General features: G+C 41.1%; 2 protein-coding genes across 5 annotated transcripts in view; both read left to right on the top strand.

Annotated features, from left to right (window-relative positions):
* Window positions 1-688: 688 nt before the first annotated feature.
* On the top strand, window positions 689-6,665 carry LOC124281651. Of its 3 annotated transcripts, XR_006899954.1 has the most exons (5): window positions 689-1,402; window positions 1,656-1,733; window positions 2,274-2,441; window positions 4,284-4,411; window positions 6,307-6,665. XR_006899954.1 is itself a non-coding variant. In XM_046717587.1 (4 exons), the coding sequence occupies exons 1-4, from the start codon at window positions 1,672-1,674 to the stop codon at window positions 6,366-6,368; spliced, it is 420 nt and encodes a 139-aa protein (XP_046573543.1). In that variant the 5' UTR covers window positions 689-1,671; the 3' UTR covers window positions 6,369-6,665. The 3 variants fall into 3 exon arrangements, 1 of the variants encoding a protein (XP_046573543.1); XR_006899953.1 differs by having other exon boundaries at window positions 1,656-2,441; XM_046717587.1 differs by having other exon boundaries at window positions 689-1,733.
* A 6,626-nt stretch (window positions 6,666-13,291) lies between these two features.
* Window positions 13,292-24,277, top strand: part of LOC124281648 (putative L-amino-acid oxidase YobN) — a 91,726-nt gene continuing 80,740 nt past the window's right edge. Inside the window, exons 1-3 of one of the 2 annotated variants that reach the window (XM_046717583.1) lie at window positions 13,292-13,384; window positions 17,446-17,610; window positions 19,004-19,308. In XM_046717583.1, coding sequence (XP_046573539.1) covers window positions 17,523-17,610; window positions 19,004-19,308 — 393 coding nt within the window. In that variant the 5' untranslated portion in view covers window positions 13,292-13,384; window positions 17,446-17,522. The remainder of the gene's footprint in view (window positions 13,385-17,445; window positions 17,611-19,003; window positions 19,309-24,277) is intronic. The other variant, XM_046717581.1, reaches the window with a different exon arrangement.

The following is a 24,277-nucleotide window of genomic DNA, read 5'->3' as shown; positions in this document are numbered from 1 at the left end:
ATATAATGGACAATGTTATGAACAATATAATGAATACACAAATACACAAAGCTCCAATTTGAGAACAAAACACTGGGCATGTCATGCCATACTTGTGGACAATGTTATGAACAATATAATGAAAACACAAAGCTACAATTTGAGAACAAAACACTGGGCATGTCATGCCATACTTGTGGACAATGTTATGAACAATATCGTGAATACACAAAGCTCCAATTTGAGAACAAAACACTGGGCATGTCATACCATACTTGTGGACAATGTTATGAACAATATAATGAATACACAAAGCTCCAATTTGAGAACAAAACACTGGGCATGTCATGCCATACTTGTGGACAATGTTATGAACAATATAATGAATACGCAAGGACCAAGCTTTTACTTCGAGACACATCAGGGTTCGACACAACTGTGTTTAACTGTATCTGGTTGGTGCTACACAGACAGATTGCTTGAATATCTCGACGGATCTTCTTACCGACATGTTTTATATACAGAGATTCTCCTCTCCTTTACAAACTCCTAGGCCAAATGTAGAGATAGCATCAAAATCAGGTACTATGAATACACCCGGTCTTATCACCCTTACTGCATATCTTGACCATGTTGAACGCCAGTGCTTGTCACCGTTCATTATGTAATGTGATTAATACTCATGCAGTTGGTCTATGAACATGTGGACACCGTTTCAGATGTGGGGTAAACCTTGTTTGTTTTTAGTAACCTGATACATTCAGTGGCGAGTTCCATACCAACACGATTTTTGGAGGGTGGGGGTTTCAAACCAATAATTTACTGGATGACACTTTTCCTGCTCCTGAGAGATCCTAAAAGATGGAGATTTTTCTCGCATTTGGCCTAGGACTATACACCGACAACCCAACCCGTTTAAACTTACGTCCGATATACCTTATACACACAGGCCGTAAAGGTCATATACGAAACCTGAAAGGCACTAGGTCCATATCACCTTAATTATACTACTCAGAGGCAGTTTGGGACTACCGATTCTCTAATCGATCCATCATGTATAGTAATAATATAGAAACAGGTTGCCCTTTAACCTTTTTTGAGTAGTATAGTTAAGTATATTTAGTGATGTAATACGATCGCAGTTACATTTGCTCTCAATGTCTTATTCGTGAAGTGTTATTAGCAGAGACAGGCTAAGGTTCATCCTACCTAGGTGGCTACTGTGAACACGTATAGTCATACCTAATACCTACATACTTGGATGTATGCATGGTATTTGATACTGCTGTGTAAACAGGGTGTACGAAATATGAAGAAGTATCACCGTACACGTGACATGGCCGCGATACAGGTCACGTTAAAATATTCCAGTTACAAGGATATCTTCGTTACAGGAGCCCTGACACACCTCGTGGCATCACAGGTAGGGGGCGTATTTATTATATTATTTAATGCTTTACATTTTACAGTATTTTAATTTTGATCCTTGCGACGAGGACCAAAATGTTCACATGGTATGATGACCGTAGAGCATTTCTGATGAGGAATCAGATACTGTGCAGTCCAAAGAATCCCAGGTCATTTTGATGCCAGTGTAACGCTCTGCAATTATTGGGACATTTGACCATTATGTCCGATTTCCGTCATTTATTCTAGTATTATTTTGTTCCTCCTAGGTTACGATAGAGAACAATGAGTACACTATCGTGTGTATGTCTGCTGGCTTGCGTGGCATTGACTCTGACTTACCAGCCGTAAGTAACCGCTCTTCCACTTAGTCGACATGGAAGGGAACTGGCTATTTGATTGATGGCAAGTGTATATAGAGGGAGGGTTATTCTGTGCCTTAACAGGTGCTTTGACTGTTCTCTGTGATGAAAAGAATGAGGTCAATTAACTTAGAATCATGTTTTACAAAATCGGACTTATTCGTTGCAAAAGATATTTTATTTCTGATATCAATCTGATTCCTAACGAATTTGATATTTGTTTTAAATCATGTGCATTTCATAGTGTACATATGACAATGCCTAATGAATATACTATTTGTTTTCTTCACGTTCTTCAACGCACTTGTTTGAAGAAGTCAACGTTATGAGTTGTAGTTTGTACAATGTATTTTGTACATTCACACTGAATACGGATAAAGGCAATGTAAAAGTCGCTTCAAAATAGATTTAAAGCAGTTAAAATAGTCCATGACAGCAGTACACAAACATTTTAGATAAGTTACACATTTTAACACTGAATACAAAAGCGATAATTGATTCCAGTAATGAAACGTTATCTTTCAGAGGTGCTAACTATCAATGTTGCATGTGCGGCCCTAATGTCACTGTTACCATGGAGGTGCAGAACAGCCTCAAGCCACCGATGTTCCAGTCTTCTGTCAAACTTGGGATGCCTCAGAGAGAACTAATCCACTTTCTTCAAGCGGCCGTCGCCATCGACCCGCATTTCCAGTACGATTACAGCTTCAGTCCTCAGTCAGATGCTAATTCCCTGAAACAAATACACCTTTGTCCTCAGTTTGATACTTTTTCGCTTAACACTTCAGTCTTTATCAGTTGGATTCCACAGGCCTTAAACTCCCTACCTCATCAGCCCAGAGTTAGGCACCACTTTCTGTGTTCTTCTCCTACCGCACAACGCCTCTGTCACACGACACTTTCCGCTCTCAGACAACACATTCTCCTGCCGTACACCACCTTCTTCTCTCAGAAAACACCTTCTCGTACCGTACACCACTTTTTTTTCTCAGACACCACCTTCTCGTGCCCTACAACACCGTCTTCCATCAGAAAACTCCTTTTTCTATCGGAGAACACTTTCTTCTGTCACATATAGCACATTCCTATTTCAGACAACCTTTTATTTATTATTGTTTATTTTAGTTTTACGCCGCACTCAGTAATATTCCAGCTATATAGCGTCGGTCTGTAAATAACCGTGTTTGGACCAGACAATCCACTGATCAACAGCATGAGCATCGATCTGCACATTTGGAAACCGATGACATATGTCAACCAAGTCAGCGAGCCTGACCACCCGTTAGTCGCCTCTTACGACAAGAATGGGTTACTGAAGATCAATTCTAACCCTGACCTTCACGGGTCTCGGACAACAGGTTCTTCTCAGAGAACACCTTTGTCTGTAACACGATCTATGCCAGCAAGGTCAGAAAATGGCTCACAAAACCGCTTCACCAGAACGACTCAAGTAATAGGTAATAGAGGTGATGGACAGACGGTTTATAATCGACTTCACTGATTGAACCTGCATGCGTGACGTCCACGTGCTACCCTACGATTGATGCACCGTCACATTACTGCAAGACGTGGTTGGTGTCGAGAGAGGCAGCGCTGTACCAATCGTCGTTGGGCAGTGTTGGTTTTGTGATGAATCAAGGTTTACTTTGGGCTTGATTAACAAGCGCAACAGAGTGTCGCGTTGACGGAACGAGAGTTGTCATGCCGTTAACGTCAGACACAAGGAGCGTTTTGAGGGTTGGCACAGTACTGGTGTGTTGTGGAATCACATTTGCATGTTATTCCCGGACGTGCTGGGCCAGTTTACTACGGGAGGCATATGTGGTGACGTTTGCGAGGAGACATGGACGTCGTTTTGTGCTGCAGGATGACAACCGAGCTCGTACTGTTACTGAGATCAATAACCAGCTCACCATGGCCATCGAGCATGTCTTGTGTATCCTAGAACGGCGGCACGTACGTCACTGTCAGGAACCACCGACCACAATAAATGAACTTGGAGCTGCCCTGCAGGAAGAATAGGATAGAATGAACCAAGCTGGCAATGGGTGTTTGATAAGGAGTATGCTGAATCGATTCAGGGATTGTGTTGACAATAGAGGTGGATTCACGCGATAATAATGAGTTGGACATTTCATGGTAAATGACGTGACGGACTGTTGGCCACATTAGACATTCATCTGACAAAATCTACGGTCATATGATGTTCATTAAAGACCATTAAAGATAGTTTTTACACCTTTTTATTGAATATCTCCTACTATACGTATTATATATATCTGATATATAGTAATGCCAGCAGTGTTTGTGTGGCAAAACCTAGGAAAACGACAATATCTATGTCAATATAAGAGCAACACACCTATTTCTTAAACTGCTTTTGTCTAGTTCTGATCAGCATAGTTGCAATTATTCTGGGATCGATCTCACACATGTTACCCAAATGGCATGTGTGTCATAACGAAATTGTCATGTACAAAATGAAATGATTATTCTATGTTACAATCAAAATATAACATTGTTTGTGATGTTCAGTTTTACAGCTGAGTATTATGCAAAACCAAACGCAACCGGATATGACGTGTTGAGCATGAACAAGGTGGCTGGGAGTGCCACAGACAGGACATACTGGGAGATCTTGGACAACGGAGTGGCTACAGCAGGTATTTCTCTATTTCTGTGTCTATCTATCTCAACATGACTCAACTCTCACTCTCGCCTCTCTCACACATACTCTCTCTTTCAAGGAAGAGTGGAGAGCAATCCCCAGCTCTTACTCTCTCCTACTATCACTTTTTCTCTCTCTCTCTCACTCTCTAATGCCAGCAGCGTTTGTGTGGCCCTAGGAAAACGACAATATCTTGCTGTCTCTGCTCTCTCAATTACTGGGATCGATCTCTCCCATATCACTCTCTATTTCCTTTTCTCTCCCTCAGTCTCTCCGCCACTCTGTCTCACTCTCTCACTCTCTCTCCCCCACTATCTCTCAATCTCTACCTTTCTCTCACAGACAGCCACATCTTGCTGTCTCACTCTCTCACACTCCTTACTCTCCCCCTATCTATCTCTCTATCATATTTCTTTTCTCTCCCTCAGTCTCTCCTCCTCCTCTTGCTGTCCACTCTCTCTCACTCTCTCTCCTCACTCTCTCACCATATCGCTCTGTCTCTTTTCCTTTCTCTCTCAGTCTCTCCGCCCTCTTGCTGTCTCACTCTCCTCTCTCCCACTATCTCTCTCTCTATTTCCTTTCTCTCTCTCTCTCCGCCACCCCTGTCTCTCCCTCAGTCTCTCCGCCACCGCCACTCTTGCTGTCTCACTCTCTCACACTCTCCCTTACTCTCCCCCACTATCTCTCTATCTCTATTTCCTTTCTCTCCCTCAGTCTCTCCGCCACTCTTGCTGTCTCACTCTCTCACACTCTCCCTTACTCTCCCCCACTATCTCTCTATCTCTATTTCCTTTCTCTCCCTCAGTCTCTCCGCCACTCTTGCTGTCTCACTCTCTCACACGCTCCCTTACTCTCCCCACTATCTCTCTATCTCTATTTCCTTTCTCTCCCTCAGTCTCTCCGCCACTCTTGCTGTCTCACTCTCTCACACGCTCCCTTACTCTCCCCACTATCTCTATCTCTATTTCCTTTCTCTCCCTCAGTCTCTCCGCCACTCTTGCTGTCTCACTCTCTCACACGCTCCCTTACTCTCCCCACTATCTCTCTATCTCTATTTCCTTTCTCTCCCTCAGTCTCTCCGCCACTCTTGCTGTCTCACTCTCTCACACGCTCCCTTACTCTCCCCACTATCTCTCTATCTCTATTTCCTTTCTCTCCCTCAGTCTCTCCGCCACTCTTGCTGTCTCACTCTCTCTCACACTCTCCTTACTCTCCCCCACTATCTCTATATCTCTATTTCCTTTCTCTCCCTCAGTCTCTCCGCCACTCTTGCTGTCTCACTCTCTCACACTCTCCCTTACTCTCCCCCACTATCTCTCTCTCTCTATTTCCTTTCTCTCCCTCAGTCTCTCCGCCACTCTTGCTGTCTCACTCTCTCACACGCTCCCTTACTCTCCCCACTATCTCTCTATCTCTATTTCCTTTCTCTCCCTCAGTCTCCCCGCCGCTCTTGCTGTCTCACTCTCTCACACGCTCCCTTACCCTCCCCCACTATCTCTCTCTCTCTCTATTCTCTTCTGGGGCGGTGGGGTAGCCTAGTGGTTAAAGCGTTGGCTCGTCACGCCGAAGACCCGGGTTCGATTCCCCACATGGGCACAATGTGTTAAGCCCATTTCTGGTGTCCCCCGCCGTGATATTGCTGGAATATTGCTAAAAGCGGCGTAAAACTAAACTCAGGCAGTCAGTCAGTCTCTCTATTCTCTATTTCTCTATCTCAATTAATTCTACTCCCTCTCTATATCTCTCTCCCCTCTCTCTCCCACCCCTCTCTCTCTCTTTCTCACTCTCTCTCTCTGTATATATATATATATATATATATATATATATATATATATATATATCTGTAGGATTGATCCACATATAACTGACCACGGTGTTTCCCCATTGCAGGTGTCAGTGAGTACGTACCGAAAGACGGCTCTGTGATCTCCTTCAATTTTACCTCATACTAGACCTGTTGATTTCACCAAGCTGAAGACAATACCTGATTTCCATAATTCACAAAATAAAAGTCTCTCATTATCCATGTACAGCGGACTAAAGCGAGATTCTTCCAGATATTGTCATATTTCTATTCAGTTATGCACTACGGATCATGTCAAGGCCTGAGGGAGAATTCACTTTAATGCTTGTCAAGAGTAATGTTGTGGAATTATTTAAACTATGAACTAATACATTGTTAGACATATTTTAGTGTGTTGTGTTTCTGTACATGAAATAAATGTTTGTGAGAAACAAAACGAAAATTATATGCTTTTCGCTTTCTTCAAGCACGAGGCAATGCAAAGTTCGAGCCTAAAATACTTCTGATATGTGCATGATAAAAATAACTGTATGATATTGAAGAACAGTTTATATCATTCTCATAAGGGTAATATTGACATGCACATGGCGCTAGTTACCGGTCACGTGACATCTAATCATATGTACCCCTATTTAAACGGCAGAAACGTATAAGCTTCAGTACAGAGCAGTCATAAAGAGTTTGGTCCTCGAGAGCCATCCAGCGAAGCACATTGAGGAGCGATTAACAGCAGTGACTCGTACTGCACATATCAGAAGTTCTTTAGGGCTCAAAACTTTTTGATAAACCCTCGAAATGGGCTATCAGTGTCACACTAATGGCAGGCATGTGAACAACACACTTGGTCTGCAGTGTCACACTAATGGCCGACATTGTGAACAACACGCTTGGTCTGCAGTGTCACACTAGTGGCCGACATTGTGAACAACACGCTTGGTCTGCAGTGTCACACTAGTGGCCGACATTGTGAACAACACGCTTGGTCTGCAGTGTCACACTAGTGGCCGACATTGTGAACAACACACTGGGTCTGCAGTGTCACACTAATGGCCGACATTGTGAACAACACACTGGGTCTGCAGTGTCACACTAATGGCCGACATTGTGAACAACACACTGGGTCTGCAGTGTCACACTAGTGGCCGACATTGTGAACAACACGCTTGGTCTGCAGTGTCACACTAATGGCCGACATTGTGAACAACACACTTGGGTCTGCAGTGTCACACTTATGGCCGACATTGTGAACAACACGCTTGGTCTGCAGTGTCACACTAATGGCCGACATTGTGAACAACACACTGGGTCTGCAGTGTCACATTTATGGCCGACATTGTCAAGAACACGCTTCGTCTGGCTAACACTGTCACACTAATGGCCGACATTGTGAACAACACGCTTCGTCTGCAGTGTCACACTAATGGCCGACATTATGAACAACACACTCGGTGTGCGGTATCACACTAATTGTCGACATTGTGAACAACATGATTGGCCTGCAGTGTCACACTAATGGCTAACACTGTGAACAACACGTTTGGTCAGCAGTCTGCAGTGTCACACTAATGGCCGACATTGTGAACAACACGTTTGGTCTGCAGTGTCACACTAATGGCCGACATTGTGAACAACACTCTTGGTCTGCAGTGTCACACTAATGGCCGACATTGTGAACAACACGTTTGGTCTGCAGTGTCCCACTAGTGGCCGACATTGTGAACAACACGTTTGGTCTGCAGTGCAGTCACACTAATGGCCGACATTGTGAACAACACGTTTGGTCTGCAGTGTCAACTAACCGACATTGTCTGCAGTGCCACACTTGGCCGACATCAACACGCTGCAGTGTCACACTAAACTAATGGCGACATTGTGAACAACATGATTGGTCTGCAGTGTCACACTAATGGCCGACACTGTGAACAACACGTTTGGTCTGCAGTGTCACACTAATGGCCGACATTGTCTGCAGTGCCACACTAATGGCCGACATTGTGAACAACACGTTTGGTCTGCAGTGTCACACTAATGGCCGACATTGTCTGCAGTGTCACACTAATGGCCGACATTGTGAACAACACGTTTGGTCTGCAGTGTCACACTAATGGCCGACATTGGCTGACAGTGTGAACAACACGTTTGATCAGCAGTGTCACACTAATGGCCGACATTGTCTCCAGTGTCACACTAATGGCCGACACTGTGAACAACACGTTTGGTCTGCAGTGTCACACTAATGGCCGACATTGTGAACAACACGTTTGATCTGCAGTGTCACACTAATGGCCGACATTGTGAACAACACGCTTGGTCTGCAGTGTCACACTAATGGCCGACATTGTGTGTCACACAATGGCCGACATTGTGAACAACACGTTTGGTCTGCAGTGTCACACTAATGGCCGACATTGTGAACAACACGTTTGATCTGCAGTGTCCCACTAATGGCCGACATTGTCTGCAGTGTCCCACTAATGGCCGACATTGTGAACAACACGCTTGGTCTGCAGTATCACACTTATGGCCGACATTGTGAACAACACCCTCGGTCTGCAGTGTCACACTAATGGCCGACATTGTCTGCAGTGTCACACTAATGGCCGACATTGTGAACAACATGTTTGGTCTGCACTATTACACTTATGGCCGACATTGTCTACAGTATCACACTAATGGCCGACACTGTGGACACTTGACATCATTACATTTCCATGTATTCCATGTTTTGAAATATGGTTTGGAATTGTTGGATTTTATGCCAATAACCAAAGAAAAGTGATATTGACATGTGCAACTGTCTTTATGCCATAGGGATCAGGTGGTCAGGCACGCTGACTTGGTTGACACATCGGTTTCCATTTGCGCAGATCGATGCTCATGCTGTTGATAACCGGATAGTCTGGTCCAGACTCTAGTACTTACAGACCGCCGCCATATAGCTGGAATATTGCTGAGTGCGGTGTAAAACTAAACTGACTCACTCACTCACATTATGCCATATGTTTGGAGTGTGTGGTCATAGAATGAATAACGTAATGAATGCCTAATGTTTTATACAGTTCAGAAATGCTTCAGCTGTTTCAGTAGGGTTTGAAAGTGATGAAGATGCTATTTTCACATTGTCCAAATATGACTAAATGACAGAAGGAATATTTGTCATATAACATAATTCTCGAGTTCCAGACGTTTTAATGAGATTCGGCATACTGTAGTAGCATGGAAAGTGTTTGTGCATAGAGTAACCTGATATCAGTAAATATGAATGAATTTCTCATAGCGTAAAATTTAGGCAGGACGTAGAGAGGGCGTAATGGTGAACGTTGGCTACTGAAGCTTTTAATGAAGGGGCCGTGGGGTAGCCGAGACGTTAAAACGTTCGCTCGTCACACCGAAGACCCGGGTTCGATTCACCAATTGGGTACACTGTGTGAAGCTCATTTCTGGTGTCCCCAGGCGTGATTTTGCTGGAATATTGGTAAAAGCGGTATAAACTCACTCACTCACACTCAGTTTTAATGGAAAGCTACTTTGTTCTGAATCGGATGTCTATTCCCATTAAATGTCCGTTAGCATGTACAGCAAGAGCATTAGTCTGTTTCGTGTCTTATCTTACATTACTTTAAGACAGTATGTGTTTTCTGTTCCTCGGGAGCTCCTGTAACTTGCAACAAATGTCCTGAAACGATTTATAAAGATATACGATATACTCCAGAAATAGTGTGGCTACAATGGGGTAAAATGTCATCTGCATACGGGACCTGACTGGGGATTTGAAAACGTTTTGTTTTGCCCGGCATTTCCAGATCTGACGTACCAGCTGAAAACATGATATCCGATATAATTATCCCTCGTGATTTGTACCAAGTGTCCACGTGGTTTATCTCAGGTAACTGGCTTGCCACTGAATGAGCTTGTTGCCTGGGTGGGGCGGGGATCACCTCGACTTTCCTCGTGCATCCATGTCATCACTGTTTGTTAGTGAGTCATTCCTATCAGGTTGACAGTGTGCAGTCGGCCCTTGCAGTGCTTTTATGATTATGGAATAGGTTTCATCGCTTTTGTTAACTCCTGCACATAACAGATAATGTTTTTAAGATTATAGTCATATGACTTAATTTTTCACTTTTCCATGGCTTAATCATGTCAAACCAAACATCCGTTTTGTCATACAACCTTGTGGAGAGTTGTTGTCACTCTAAAAATCTTAATATGAAACAGTTGAGACAGTCTCACTTGCCTCCTTAATTTCAAGTTCAAGTGGAAGGGAATTGATTATTTGATGGTTATTGAACGATATTAGATCATCCATATACCTGAAGCTTAAGGTAAACTTCTTGGACAAATTACCTTGTTTGCTGTTGTCAAACCAAACACAAATTCTGATTCAAATGCAAAAAGAAACAGATCGGAAAGGAGGGAAGCACAGTTGGTGTCCATGGCGATGCCTACATCTGGTCGAAATGTTTTAACCCCATATTTGAAAGTCTAGCATTTCACAAATTGCTTTTTCTATAAAGTTCAATTGACATTTGGTTTCATTCTTTACAAACCATCCCATGTCTTTTGGACAAACCTCACATCATCATTCTGGTAGTTCCATGAAACAAAAAGGGCTATCTTGTTGCATCTTTCATTGAATATTTATGAAGAGAAATAGCCTAATAATCACAATCAGAAAAAGTCTTCTGCTAAACATATAATCGTGTGTTTTGAATTATTCTGTTCCATTTACGTTACATTGAAGTAAACAGGTGGTGTCCACGTTCTGATACAACCCGCGTAATTCTTTATCTAATCGGGACATTATTTAACTAAGTCTTGTAAAGTCAGTCATTTTAAGTTGTTAAGTTGTCCAAAGTGCGTCAAATTCTGACAGTCAAATCAAGACCTTTTGTACAGTTGAGGGGTTGCTGTAAATCCTGATAGGGTCCATGCAGGTAGCAAAAGTACTGTAAGTCCCCATGGTCCCTAGTGTGGTGATCTACCTGCAGATGCTACAGCCTGCAGCCCGTTTATATTTTGTATTGTTCCGTTTCGAAATTGTAGTGATAGACACTAGTGTTTATATTAAAGTTGGTTTATCTGTCCTTCGTAGACAGGTTTTTATACTTTAACAATGTTATCGTGAATTAATATCATGTTTTAGTCACAATATGGCTGAAATATTACCGATGTGACTGTAAGTTCTAGCTAACTCACTCACTACAATTAAAGGAAACTAGGTGAGATATATATTGTAAACCAAAAGTCACTGTGTTCTTTAATCTGATTGGTTGAAAAACGTGATCAAATGGTATTCGATTCCCGGAAATTCGGTGCGTATTAATACATACAAACATCGCTCACACCATTGTATTGTTACGTCGTCAGCTGTGATGACGTCATTCAAATCATATTGTGACGTAAAGTCCGAATGACGTCACAAATGAGCAGTTCCAGATGCTACCATGGGAGACAGCCGAAACGGCCGGCTGATGACATTTCACTGCTGTACCCGTACTCGATGTCAAAGAGTGCAGACACAAAAACGTGTGTGGACCTTTTGGTTTACTTTTGTGTTTACAATTTCGATAAACATCATGTGTTGGCCAATTTCCGGGTGTTATTGAGTATTTGAAGCACGGGTTCAAATGAAATATTCCCATGCTTCAAATACTCAATAACACCCGGAAATTGGCCAACACATGATGTTTATCTCCTAACTAATCAACATACCAATATCGTCTTTTTCAAGACACATAAACTAGTCATGACGTCATCTAAAATAGTGAAATGTTTTCAGCATTTTCCTTACATTTGAAGATATAGCTGGTGCTCTGTTACTAATGGTGCAAAAGTAGTCAAAATACATCTTCACAAACAGAAGAATACGGGAATCTCAAAACTAATCTACATATCCGATAGCGTCACCCATTTATTATATATTACGTGCTTTCTCACGTCATTTATTGCAAGCCATTTTTTATATTGAGTGTATAACGTTATACATAAGCACACAAACCCAGTTAGTTCAGATATAAGGCAGTACTTTGTTCGATCACGCTTCCCATAAAGATGCCAAAGGAAACAGGCGTCGCACAATGCTTTATCGGTGAACGAGGATAAAGACGAGAAACTTACTGTTTTTAACAAAATTTCGGACAACACTTCGTGTTCAAACCTCATAGGTATTTGCACATGAATTTAATCAATCGTATAGGAAAATTAATAATAATGTAACATTTAATTTCTGTGTAATTTCATAGCTGAAGGTAGTGCCGGATCCGGTAGAATGGAATTCTCGCATAACGTTCACTTTTAAAAGTAATGAAAGGGTGCACCAGAAAAAAAGCTCGGCAACTTGCCGCACTCAGCAATATTCTAGCTATATGGCGGCGGTCTGTATATAATCGAGTCTGTACCAGACAATCCACCCAGCTAACAATTTCACGTTGTCACAACGTTATGCTTTCATTTCATTGTTACAACGTTATTCTGTGGACTCCTGTTTACGTTGTCACAACGTTGTGGCCTGACGTTGTGATATGTCGTTTTTTCGTTGCTATTAACCGTTAATAGTTGAATAGTTTTCCAGTAGTGAACAGTACATAAGAAACAAAGCAAAAATTCATTTCTATGTTTATGAGTCAATTCGCATGTTGTTTTGATCGTGTGTTTTCTGACGTGTGAAGAATACTTACGTAATACTAATATTGTGTCATGGCGTTGCCAATCTACTAGATTCCCACAACGTTGCGAAAACGTCGTTGGTTAGCTCGGCAGTGATCAACAGCATGAGCATCGATCTAAGCATATGGGATACGATGACAAGTGTCAAACAAGTCACCGAGTCTGATCACCTGATCCAGTTAGTTGCCTCTTACAAGCGTGGTTTGCTGCATACCCATTTTAAACCGGATCTTCACGGGTAGGTTCAAGGCTAAAACATTCAGTATCAATGCCGGTATATTCTAATGTCACTGTGACCGTTCTGCTTGACGTGTATAAAAAGTTCGAGCGTGTATCGTTTCATGTCTAATTTTATTCGTGAGGACTGATATGCCTTTCCCGAGAATATGTCATTACCTAAACGCCATCACTGCGCATGTGCAATTCATACGAAACGCTGACCACGCAAAGTTACATTCATTTTGAATTCTGTCTGAACCTCAAGCGGACGTTAAGGTAAGCAGCTCTGTGAACCTGGAAAGTTTATAGGGATATTTTGTATACACACTTTGGTTTAAAGGATTTTTGAATATTTTCACAGAGGTTAATGTTTACAAATTACTTGCAAGATATTTAAGTAAATTTCAGTATAATCCCGTCTGTCGGAAACCTTAGTTGCCCGGAAACCTTTCTATTCCTGGACTCTCTGTTAGGGAAGACTTATGTTCCATAGGATGTAAAACTTCGAAGTGCATTAATGTTTGTGTTGTATTTGGATCATCAAAATGAGGGTTGAAGAGGAGAGACATATATACTCATTGAATCGAATAAGGGAACACATGAAAGTGTTCCTTTATTCTTTTCCAGGTTTCTTCACAAGGTATGTATTGCACTGTGAGTGAAATTCTGGAAATATATAAAGGTACACTTGTACTTTCATGTGTTCCCTTAATCATTTCCATGAGTATATATTACCGGTAGGGTCTGTGTAGTGCATATACGTTTTAATATATACTGTAAGAAGACCAAGTTGGAATGGTTTACAAAACGAACGCTGTTAGAAATTTGGTACAATGTATGCGTTTTTATAATCGCGACGTCACCACAGAGAGGCCATGAGCGATACACACAGCCAGCTAACGGACAGGCATCATGAGGGTTAAAACAGTAGGCTGCGAATCGAGACACAAGAACCATACACACGCACCATTTACCCTTCAGCTTGCTGGATTAATGTCAGCATAAGACGCTGAGGTTGATTCTGAACAATTGGGCTTTCATTAAGTAAGAGACAACTGCACGTTAATATACTGATACAAAAGTATACATTTTTATCCCAAAACATCCTCATAGTTTCAAATGTAAAGAATGTTTCTTGAACATAGTTTAATTACGTTACTGAACGTGAAATGCATGTAGTACATGCATGTATTAGAAACTAGTATAAATCGTTACATTTGTGCTAAATGATTTCAGTATCATGTTTCTAATTTCTAGAGGTTAAATAGTACTTTGTAGAAGTTTCTACCGAGATGGCAAATAATAAACCATTTCTGAAAAAGACAGATTCGATCCTCAAAGTTCGTCGCAACAGATCGTAGTTTTGATGTAATGTTAGGTTTATTCTAACGTGCCATATCCTGACATTGACAGGGAAGGAATGATTTTTAAATATTCCTCATTTTAAGTATTTTTGGACCCGTGAAGGTCCGGGTTAGAATGTGCCTTCGGTAACCCATGCTTTTTCGTACGAGGCGACTAATGGGATCGGGTGGTCAGGCACTCTGACTTGGTTGACACATGTCATCGGTTCCCAATTGCGTAGATCGATGCTCATGCTGTTGATCACTGGATTGTCTGGTCCTGACTGGATTATTTACAGACTGCCGCCATATAGCTGGAATATTGTTGTGTGTAAAACTAAACTTACTCAAGTATTTTTGTTCTGCAAGTCAAAACGTACATCCCGTGTGGTACGCTCTGTGGCATGCAGGCTGTATATCTGATCAAATGACGCTGTTTGAAATCTTTGAAGAAATAGAATGCACAATTGTGCTTAAAATTCTGTGAAATGTAGACACCTTGAGGTGATGCTGCTTCGGACTGTTGCTCAACATAAAGTTAAAAGAGACTATTAGAAAGTTCATGTCATCCTTCTTCTCTGTCTCATGCGGGACGGTGATTCCCCTAGTGATAAAAGCGTTCGCTCGTCACGCCGAAGGCCCAGGTTCGATGCCCCACGTTGGTACAATGTGTGAAGCATATTGGTGTTCTGGTGATATTACTGAAATATTGCTAAAAACTCAACACACTCACTCACTAACTCTCTGTGTTATACAGTCTCGTGCATGCATCTCGCTAGGAATTTGTATATGCACATCGAAATATCAAACAGATAAGTTGATTTAACAGGTTGGTTCATTTCTTGCACCATTTAGATAAATCAGAGGAGTGAGTGAGTTTAGTTTTACGCCGCTCTTTTAGCAATACTCCAACAAAATCACGACGGGTTAGGTGAAATGGGGTTTAAGGTCGTACTTAAGAATATTTCGCTCATATGACGACGTGCATGCGTGTGTATGTGTGACTGCTTGTATTAGCCCAGACTTATGCTGGTTTTATAGTGCTAGCTTACTGAGATACCATGCCACAGTTAAGCATGAATACCCCACTCAGACACAGTATATTGGCTCCGAGCCTACCAGTCCTTGTTGTACCCATTAATGCCGAGTGCCAGGCAGGGACCAACAAGTACTATATTTTAACGTCTTTTGGTATGACGCAGCCGGGGATCGAACCAGCGACCTTCTGCGTCTCCGGGCGGACGCTCTAACCAATACATCACGGAGGCGGTCCTATAGAATTTTGTGGATTTCATCTTCTTTTTATTCTTATTTATTTATTCATTTTTTTATTTATTTATCTCTTGTTTTTTAATTTTAGAATAAAAAGAAGATGAAATCCATAAAATTGTCTAAATTTATCAAATAGCGTCTTCTAAAATGCTAATAAAGCGTCCCTTCTGAGATTTCTATGGTCAGACTGGATACGTGACTAGTTTAGAAAGCTACCCTATTTTCAATGCATCATTGTGCGACACGAAAAGACCATGTAGTCCTTTCATTTCCTCTCAAAATGTTTGAATGTGTCACTGAGCGTTTTACTTGTTTCTTGAGTCAATAGGCTATAGAAAGACTAAAATAGTGTGCCTAAATCCCTTTATCACACTCACATTTTTAACTACAGTCCAGGTCTGAATATATATTGACAGCGCGTAATAAAAGTTTTTGTGGGTTTATTCTATCAAACAGACAGGTTTTCGAGGAATTGGTAGGCATGTCTTGTCACGCAGTTACCTCCCGCCACGTGTACAGTTTGCACTGCGGTACTTACGGCACGTGACATGAAAACAAACCAATCAGGAGACGGAGCAGAAATCTCTTTACAGGATGGTACATGCACAGATTTTGTTCAACGATGTGTTAATTTTGAAGTACGTGTTTTGTGTTATTGTCCGCAGAGACCCTTCTAACAAATATGAAGCACATGAAGTGCAAAGAAACCTGTTGGGTTGTACTATAAACCTTTTCAATAAACATGATTTCATTTTGAAGACACCCGTGAAGACCCGGGTTAAAATTGATCTTCAGTAAGCAACGCTTGAAGAAAGAAGCCACTAACGGGATCGGGTGGTCACATGGACTTGGTTGACACATGTCATAAGCTGTAATGTTGCTGAGAGCGGCATAAAACTAAACTAAATCAATCAATCATTGTTAAGATAATGACAGACGCTGAAGTCAATTCTTGACGTAGCGTTTGGTCGTTTACCAAGACATTTAAATTTGGGCAATACTTAAAATACAATAAACTACCTAAAGTTTTTATATCAGGAAATCTAAGCCTTCAACAACCACACATGATTCATACATAATCCAATCGATACGTGAATCCCTCACAGTTATTCGGGGATGTCATTGTGCTATTCTGCCGAATGGGTACGAGTTAGTGAGTTAGTGAGTGAGTGAGAGAGTGCGTGTGAGAGTGAGTGTGAGAGTGTGTGATTGAGTGAGTGAGTGAGTGAGTGAGTGAGTGAGTGAGTTTAGTTTTACGCTGCACACAACAATATTCCAACTACATGGCCGCCTGTGAATAATTGAGTCTGGACCAGACAATCCACTGATCAACATCCTGGGCATCGATCTGTGCAACTGGGATACGATGACTTGTGTCAACCAAGTCAGCGAGCCTGACCGCCCGATTCCGTTAGTCGCCTCACGACATGCATGGGTTGCTGAAGACCGGAACTTCAGGGGTACCAGCATAGAGAGGATTCAATGGGTCAAATAAGGTCTACTGACGTCATTCGAATATCAAGTTGCCCCAGTGACATCATATTGCATGGGACTTAAACCATGGTGTGGGAATTCGAATGAATGGAAATAGAACTCTAGAATGCGAAAATTATGAATCTGTATGATAATGTTTGGGCTATGATACAAATAAGTAAATACTTTAATTCAAGTTTTGCAAGACAAAATGGTATATTACCCTTATATTGTAACTTGCCCTTCAAGGTCAGTGCTGCGGTGCCTAGCTCTTGGACATACAAGGATAACATTCTCAATCAACAACGAAGCAAAACAGGGGCAATATGCCAAATAAACGGAAAGATGGGGGAGCTGTGAGGGCAAATGGACGAAAAAAGCCGAAGCTTCCAAAGACAACTGGCGCCGTACCGGGTGAGTTTATTACTCATATAATGACAGATAGTTGTCCTAAGGCCTCAGGCATATCTAACCCTCATATAAGCCCATCTCACAACTCGACGACCGTTCCTCTACCTAATCTTAATATCCTCAGGTACCTTCCTTTACCTAACTCAACTCCTTTATCTAACCCTCATGTATGCCCATCTCACAACGCGACGAGCGATCCTTTATCTAACCATCATTTAACTCCTACACGCACAGGGTTCCTTAACATGTTACCAAACACCATTTAAGACCATCTTAAATCACGCAGGGGCCTTATTTATTGGAGCCACACTTAAGCCAATCTCACTACCAGCATTGCGTTCCTTTATCGAACCCTCATTTAAGTCATTGCTGGGCGTCCTTTATCGAACCCTCATTTATCCATTAAGTCCATCTACCCATTTAAGTCCATCTCACAACCAACTGCTCTAACCCTCATTTAAGTCCATCTCACAACCCACTTACCTTTATCTAACCCTCATTTAAGTCTGACAAACCGTACAGCGTTCCTTTATCTAAGCCCATTTCACAATCCACATGAGACATCTACACAACACACTGTCTCCGATGTCAGCAAGATCTGTATTCCACTAGCTGACGATGACTTCGGGTTTATTGACCCACAACATTTAAACAAAAACAATTATACCTTGAACATCTGAAAAAGGGATATGTGTCTTTGTTTGCTGTTTAACCCGGCACTCCCTAATATTCCAGGTATATGACAGTGATATGTAAACAATCGAGTCTGGACAAGACAATCAACTTCACATACGCCTCGCCCCGTATGTCCTCAAACTGCACCTGAACGCCCCGCCCCGAATCTCTTCACACCGCACCTAGACGCCTCGCCCCGTATGTCCTAAAACTGCACCTGAACGCCCCTCCCCGAATCTCCTCACACCGCACTAGACGCCTCGTCCTGTATGTCTTAAAACTGCACCTTGACGCCCCGCCCCGAAGCTATTCACACCGCACCTAGACGCCTCGCCCCGTATGCCCTAAAACTGAACCTGAACGCCCAGCGCCTCCCAAAAATCTCTTCACACCGCACCCAGATGGCTCAACCGGCATCTCCTCACACTACCCCGTAAAGCTCACCCTGCCTCACATCGTACCTCAATGCACTGCCCCACATCTCTTCAAACAGCACCCACCCCACATCACCACAGCACAGCACCTTAACACCCCGCCTTCAGACTTCACCTAAACGTCTCGCCCTGGATCTTTTCACACCGCTCGTCAGCGTCCCGCACCACATGTTATCCAACTGCCCTGCATCAAATTTATCAACAGCACCTCCGAACCAACCCCATGACTTTCATAGCAAGAGTACCAAATTCCACAGCTGCCATGTAACAATCTGTTCTCCATCCAGCCAACATGGACAGTGACTCCGTACCTATGTATCGACGTCGCCCATTTCTGTTTGCTCTCGATGGCGTACACTCCGATGTGTGCGACAATGCAGACGACCAACCAGAGCAGCAGGATTTCACCTCCAAGCCATTTTACGACGCGCTTACTGAAGGGGGACTGGATTATGTGTATGCCAAACTAAACGGGCTTGATGCCCCAAAACACCGCTGGAAGACCACGCATCACCGGAAACACGTGATCATCGTAGGGGCGGGACAGTCTGGTCTGTCGGCGGCGTATGAGCTGAGCCAAGCTGGGCATCAGGTGAGTAGGGGTTACTATTGAGGGGGAAACAACTATTGAGATAGCAATAGTCTATTGCAACATACTGATAGCGATAGTCTGTTGAGGACAACTATTGCAATAGGTTTTTTTCCCTCCTTGTTTAATTTGTGTGAGTGAGTTTAGTTTTACGCCGCACTCAGCAATATTCCAGCTATATGGCGGCAGTCTGTAAATAATCGGGTCTGTACCAGACAATCCAGTGACCAACAGCATGAGCATCGATCTACGCAATTGGGATACGATGACATTTGTCAACCCAGTCAACGAGCCAGACCAACCGATCCCGTTGGTCGCCTCTTACGATTGTCTAATTTCCCAACGAGTCTTCTTGGAGGTTACGGAAAGGGGCGAGTGGTGACGAATGGGAGGTTACGGAAACGGGCGAGTGGTGACGAATGACACGGCATGCGACATTCGTCACCACTCGTCCCCCACTCAATACTTGTTATGTGCGAAAATACGACAAACCAATCAGAACGCGCGTAAATGAGCGCGGTGCTTTGATAAAAATAATCCCGAGTACTTAAATCGTTTATGGCATTATGTCATTGTTTCAAAAATCATGAAAAATATACATCGTCATATTGAAAGTACAACGAACGTAGCTAAAAGGATTTTGCTGCCTATTATGAAGTTTTTAATAAGAATCATGCGATTGACGGTGAGAGATTCAAATACACACACGTGCGTTTGTTGACATAACTGCTCTCATGGGTCCAACTGAGTGTATTTCTGATGATCTTGCGGGCTTGTTATGGAGATTGTACGTGCGCTTCGACCAATTTTAGGAAATGTAATTATAATCGCTTCGAGTTTCAACACAATAAGATCGTATTTGTATGTAACTAATCAACCTTAATCTTTAATATTGGGCTTATATTTCATAGCTCTGGGGATATTTTAGTCTGACTGTTTTCGGTCATTCATATTTCTTTCAGCGAATTCATTTAAAATTTCACCAGGGGTGTGACAGCAAGGTTACACGAATGATCAGTTTGAGTTTACGCCGCTTTTAGCAATATTCCAACAATATCACGGCGGGGTACCAGAAATGGGCTCAGTTTGAGAAACATTTTAAAGTCATATTTAAGTATCTGCTTTGGGATTTAATGTAGCTGAAAAAAATATTTTTTTTATTTGTATATTCAATAAAACAATTCCCATTTGTGATGATTAAAAAATATTAAGAACCCTATTAATTAACATAATTGGAAATATAAGGTGAACAGCTGGTAATAATTACATTATAATATGTCCTTAACATTTATGTATTTCTCTTTCTTTTAGTTGAAACAAAGAGGTTTAAAATAAATAAGTAAAAAACAACCAAAAACAACAACCTAGCAATACAATGTTCATGTGCTTCGGTGATTTCTAGAAACACTGGAATCAAACAGGGATAGAGTTATCGTTCTTGTTTATAGTAGTTCTGATGTTCATGCGCCAATATGAAATCCTTCCAGAGGGGCACGAGTCGCTATTCGGCTTGTCCCGGAATAACACGAGTTGGTCACGAATAGGAGGTAACAGGAGCGGATAACTCTAAATCAAAGAGAACGAATCTGGTACTTCCTGCATTTTGCGCTGCGCATTTATCAACGGAAGTCAATTACTAAACTACCGATAGTCACCTATACTATCGATGCATCTCTCACGTATCGATGGCTCTGACGTTTCGTTTCTACCATCGATTAATTGCTTGTTTTTCTTCTTTGAATTGTGCTTGTGTTTGTGTTTGATTTCTTTCAAAGCAGCGGGTGTTGATGATATATTACCTGAATTTATTAAATATTCTGAAGATATCTTAGCACCTTACTTGGAGTTGATTTTTAATGTTATTTTAGAGAGCGGTAATTTTCCATCGAATTTGACTATTTGAATTATTATCCCAATTCATAAGAGCGGGAACATTAATAATGTTGATAATTATAGAGGTATAAATCTGTTAAGTATATTGGGAAAGGTTTTTGTCTATATCATCAACAAGAGATTGACTTTTTGGGCAAATACTTTTGATAAAATAGATGAATCCCAAGCCGGCTTTAGGGCAGGATACAGTACTGTCGATAATATCTTTATACTTAATTCAATTGTTCAGAAGTGTCTAAATACAAAGGGAAAGAAAATGAATGCTTTGTTTGTCGATTTTAAGAAAGCGTTTGATTCAATACAGAGAGAAAAACTTTGGGGGGTAATGCAAAAACATGGTATTAGCCCTAAGATGAATAGATTGCTACAGAAGATATATGATAATGTGGAAGTTGGCATCAGAAATAATCATGAAATATCAGATACCTTCAATTGCAATGTTGGGCTTAAACAAGGCTGCATTCTGAGTCCATTCCTGTTCTCAATGTTCATTAATGAATTTGCTTCGATAATACAACAAAATGGTACTCATGGTATCCAGTTACATCCCTATTTGACACAATTGTTTTTATTGTTGTTTGCCGATGATATGATTCTGTTTGCGACTACTGTTGTTGGATTACAAAGGCATATACATGAGTTGGAACATTATTGCAATGTGGCAGGATTAACTGTTAATTCTGAGAAAACTAGAATAGTCGTATTCCAAAATGGGGGCAAACTATCTAAAACGGAAAATTGGCATTACAAAGGAGAGCCGCTCCAAGTCTCACAATCATATAAATACCTTGGAGTCTACTTCACTAATCGTCTTGGCTTTTTAGCACATGCTAAATATTGTCCCACACTAGCCAAAAAGGTACTTATTGGAGTTCTCAAAAGTATTCACAAACTCGTAGATATTGATTATCATTCTTTTTTCAAAATATTTGATACAAAAATCCTTCCTATTCTATTGTATGGTTCAGAGGTATGGGGCTTCAGTAATTTTGACGTAATTGAGAAAAAACTTTTATATACTTGCAAGAATTTTTTAGGAGTATAAGTAAGTACACCTAATGCCATTGTATATGGAGATTGTGGAAGATTTCCCATACACATTTTTGCTAAAGCTAGAATAATAAAATATTGGATACGTCTGTTATATATGCCATCTGATAGATACCCTAGACAGTGTTATGATAAGATGTTAATGTACGATAACAACGGGAAGACTAACTGGGTGACTAACATTCGAGAATTGTTAAATACAATAGGTTTTGGGGAGGTATGGCAAAGGCAAAATGTTGACTTTCATACAAATTTTGTGAATAATGTTACTCAAAGGCTCAAAGATATATATACACAAGAATGGGTAGGAGCACTGTCATTGTCAAGTAAATGTTTCTATTATAGAATGCTTAAATCCCATATATACACAGAGAATTATCTGCTGTCACTAAATATCAAGAAATTTCGAAAGGCTTTTGCTCGGTTTAGGTGTTCCTCACATGACTTGTCAATCGAAACAGGGAGATATCATAAAATAGAGAGGGAAAATAGAATTTGTACATTTTGTGATCTTAATTGTGTAGAAGATGAATATCACTTCCTCTTAATTTGCCCATTATATTGTGAGTTAAGAAAACAAAATGTCCCAAGATATTATTCTGTATATCCCGATAGGGTGAAATTTTCTTTGTTAATGAGTACTGATGACAATGTTCTTATCCGTAAGTTGTCAACCTTTATCTATCAAGCATTGTCTCTAAGAAATAGACATAATAATTCATAGAATGTATGTACTCATATTGTTATTTGTTACGATATGGTATGATGTGGTGCGATATGATATGATACATGGTATGATATGACATGATGTATTATGGGGTGTTATGATATGATGTGATACGACAAAGTATGTGTAATGCGATGTTATATGATGTGATACATTTTGATGCGATATGACATATTGTGATTTGACTATTTTTATTCTTTTCTATGATATTGTGTACTATGTTCTTGTATACTATGGGCCTGTCGCCTTCAGTATGAATAAAGATTGATTGATTTCTTTCTTCACCGACTTCTGATTGTGCTTCAGAGTTTTGGGATTCCATATCTGTAACCTCTGTCATTTTGATTGCATGTCTTGTGGTGCGTAATATTGGTTCACTTGTGTTTCTATCCAGTCATGAACAGCTTTAGATTTATTAGATGAGTCACTTTCTGAATTAATGTCTGTGTGTTGAGAACTCATGACCATATTCTGCAATACTTGGGCTTCTAGATCTGCCATTTCAGTTTCATGTTGGGCTTGGAGTGTAGCTAACTGAATATCAACCTGTGCCTTTGGTAAGCATGTACAGCTTTCAACTTTGTTGCTTCTGCTTGTAAGTTTAACTTTAATTTGTCTTTGTATTCCTTACTTGTCCTAGTTGTACCTGTTTTATGGTGAGGCTTTAAACTTGATGGCTTAGTTACCTCAAACAATTTATCAAGTTCTGAATGGATACTTGGGAAACTTGAATCAGATTTAGCGTTTGCACAAGTTTTCTTGATAGGTTTAGGAATAGACTTGATGTTTGATGGCTTAGTTGACTTTGGTAGATTATACTGTTTAACAAGATCAGAATGGAGACTTGCAGTTGCAAAATCTGTATCCGACCTGGCTCTAACATGATTATATAGGGGGATATCATCATTATAACCATATCTCACGGGTGGAATCCCTTGCGTCGAACGTTTGGGTCGAACATCGGGTACCGGTAATGCACGACTGTTGCTATGTTTTCTGTCGCTCATTATGCACAAAAATGTTCATTCACATCAAAAGTTGACGGAAAGCCCAGTTTATGGAGTTCAGCATTCACTAACTTGATAAAAGACATTCATATCTCGGTGCTGGATAACTTGTATTGATTGTGACATGGCGAGTGTTACTATAAATAGTGTCCACCAACACGCGGAGAGTTTCCGTGCTCAAACTACCATTAATAAACTTTTTGTTCGTGAGAGAACTTGAAGGTATGGATGTGGTGTAACTTTCCTTTCTTCAAACAAGACACGGTAACATTCTTACCGGTTTTATTAATGTCGC

Source organism: Haliotis rubra, unplaced genomic scaffold (assembly GCF_003918875.1).
Source record: "Haliotis rubra isolate DU_JTF1 unplaced genomic scaffold, ASM391887v1 Scf287, whole genome shotgun sequence".
Classification (NCBI taxonomy): domain Eukaryota; kingdom Metazoa; phylum Mollusca; class Gastropoda; order Lepetellida; family Haliotidae; genus Haliotis; species Haliotis rubra.
The sequence above is the reverse complement of the archived record's forward strand: the minus strand, read 5'-3'. Positions and strand labels throughout refer to the sequence as shown.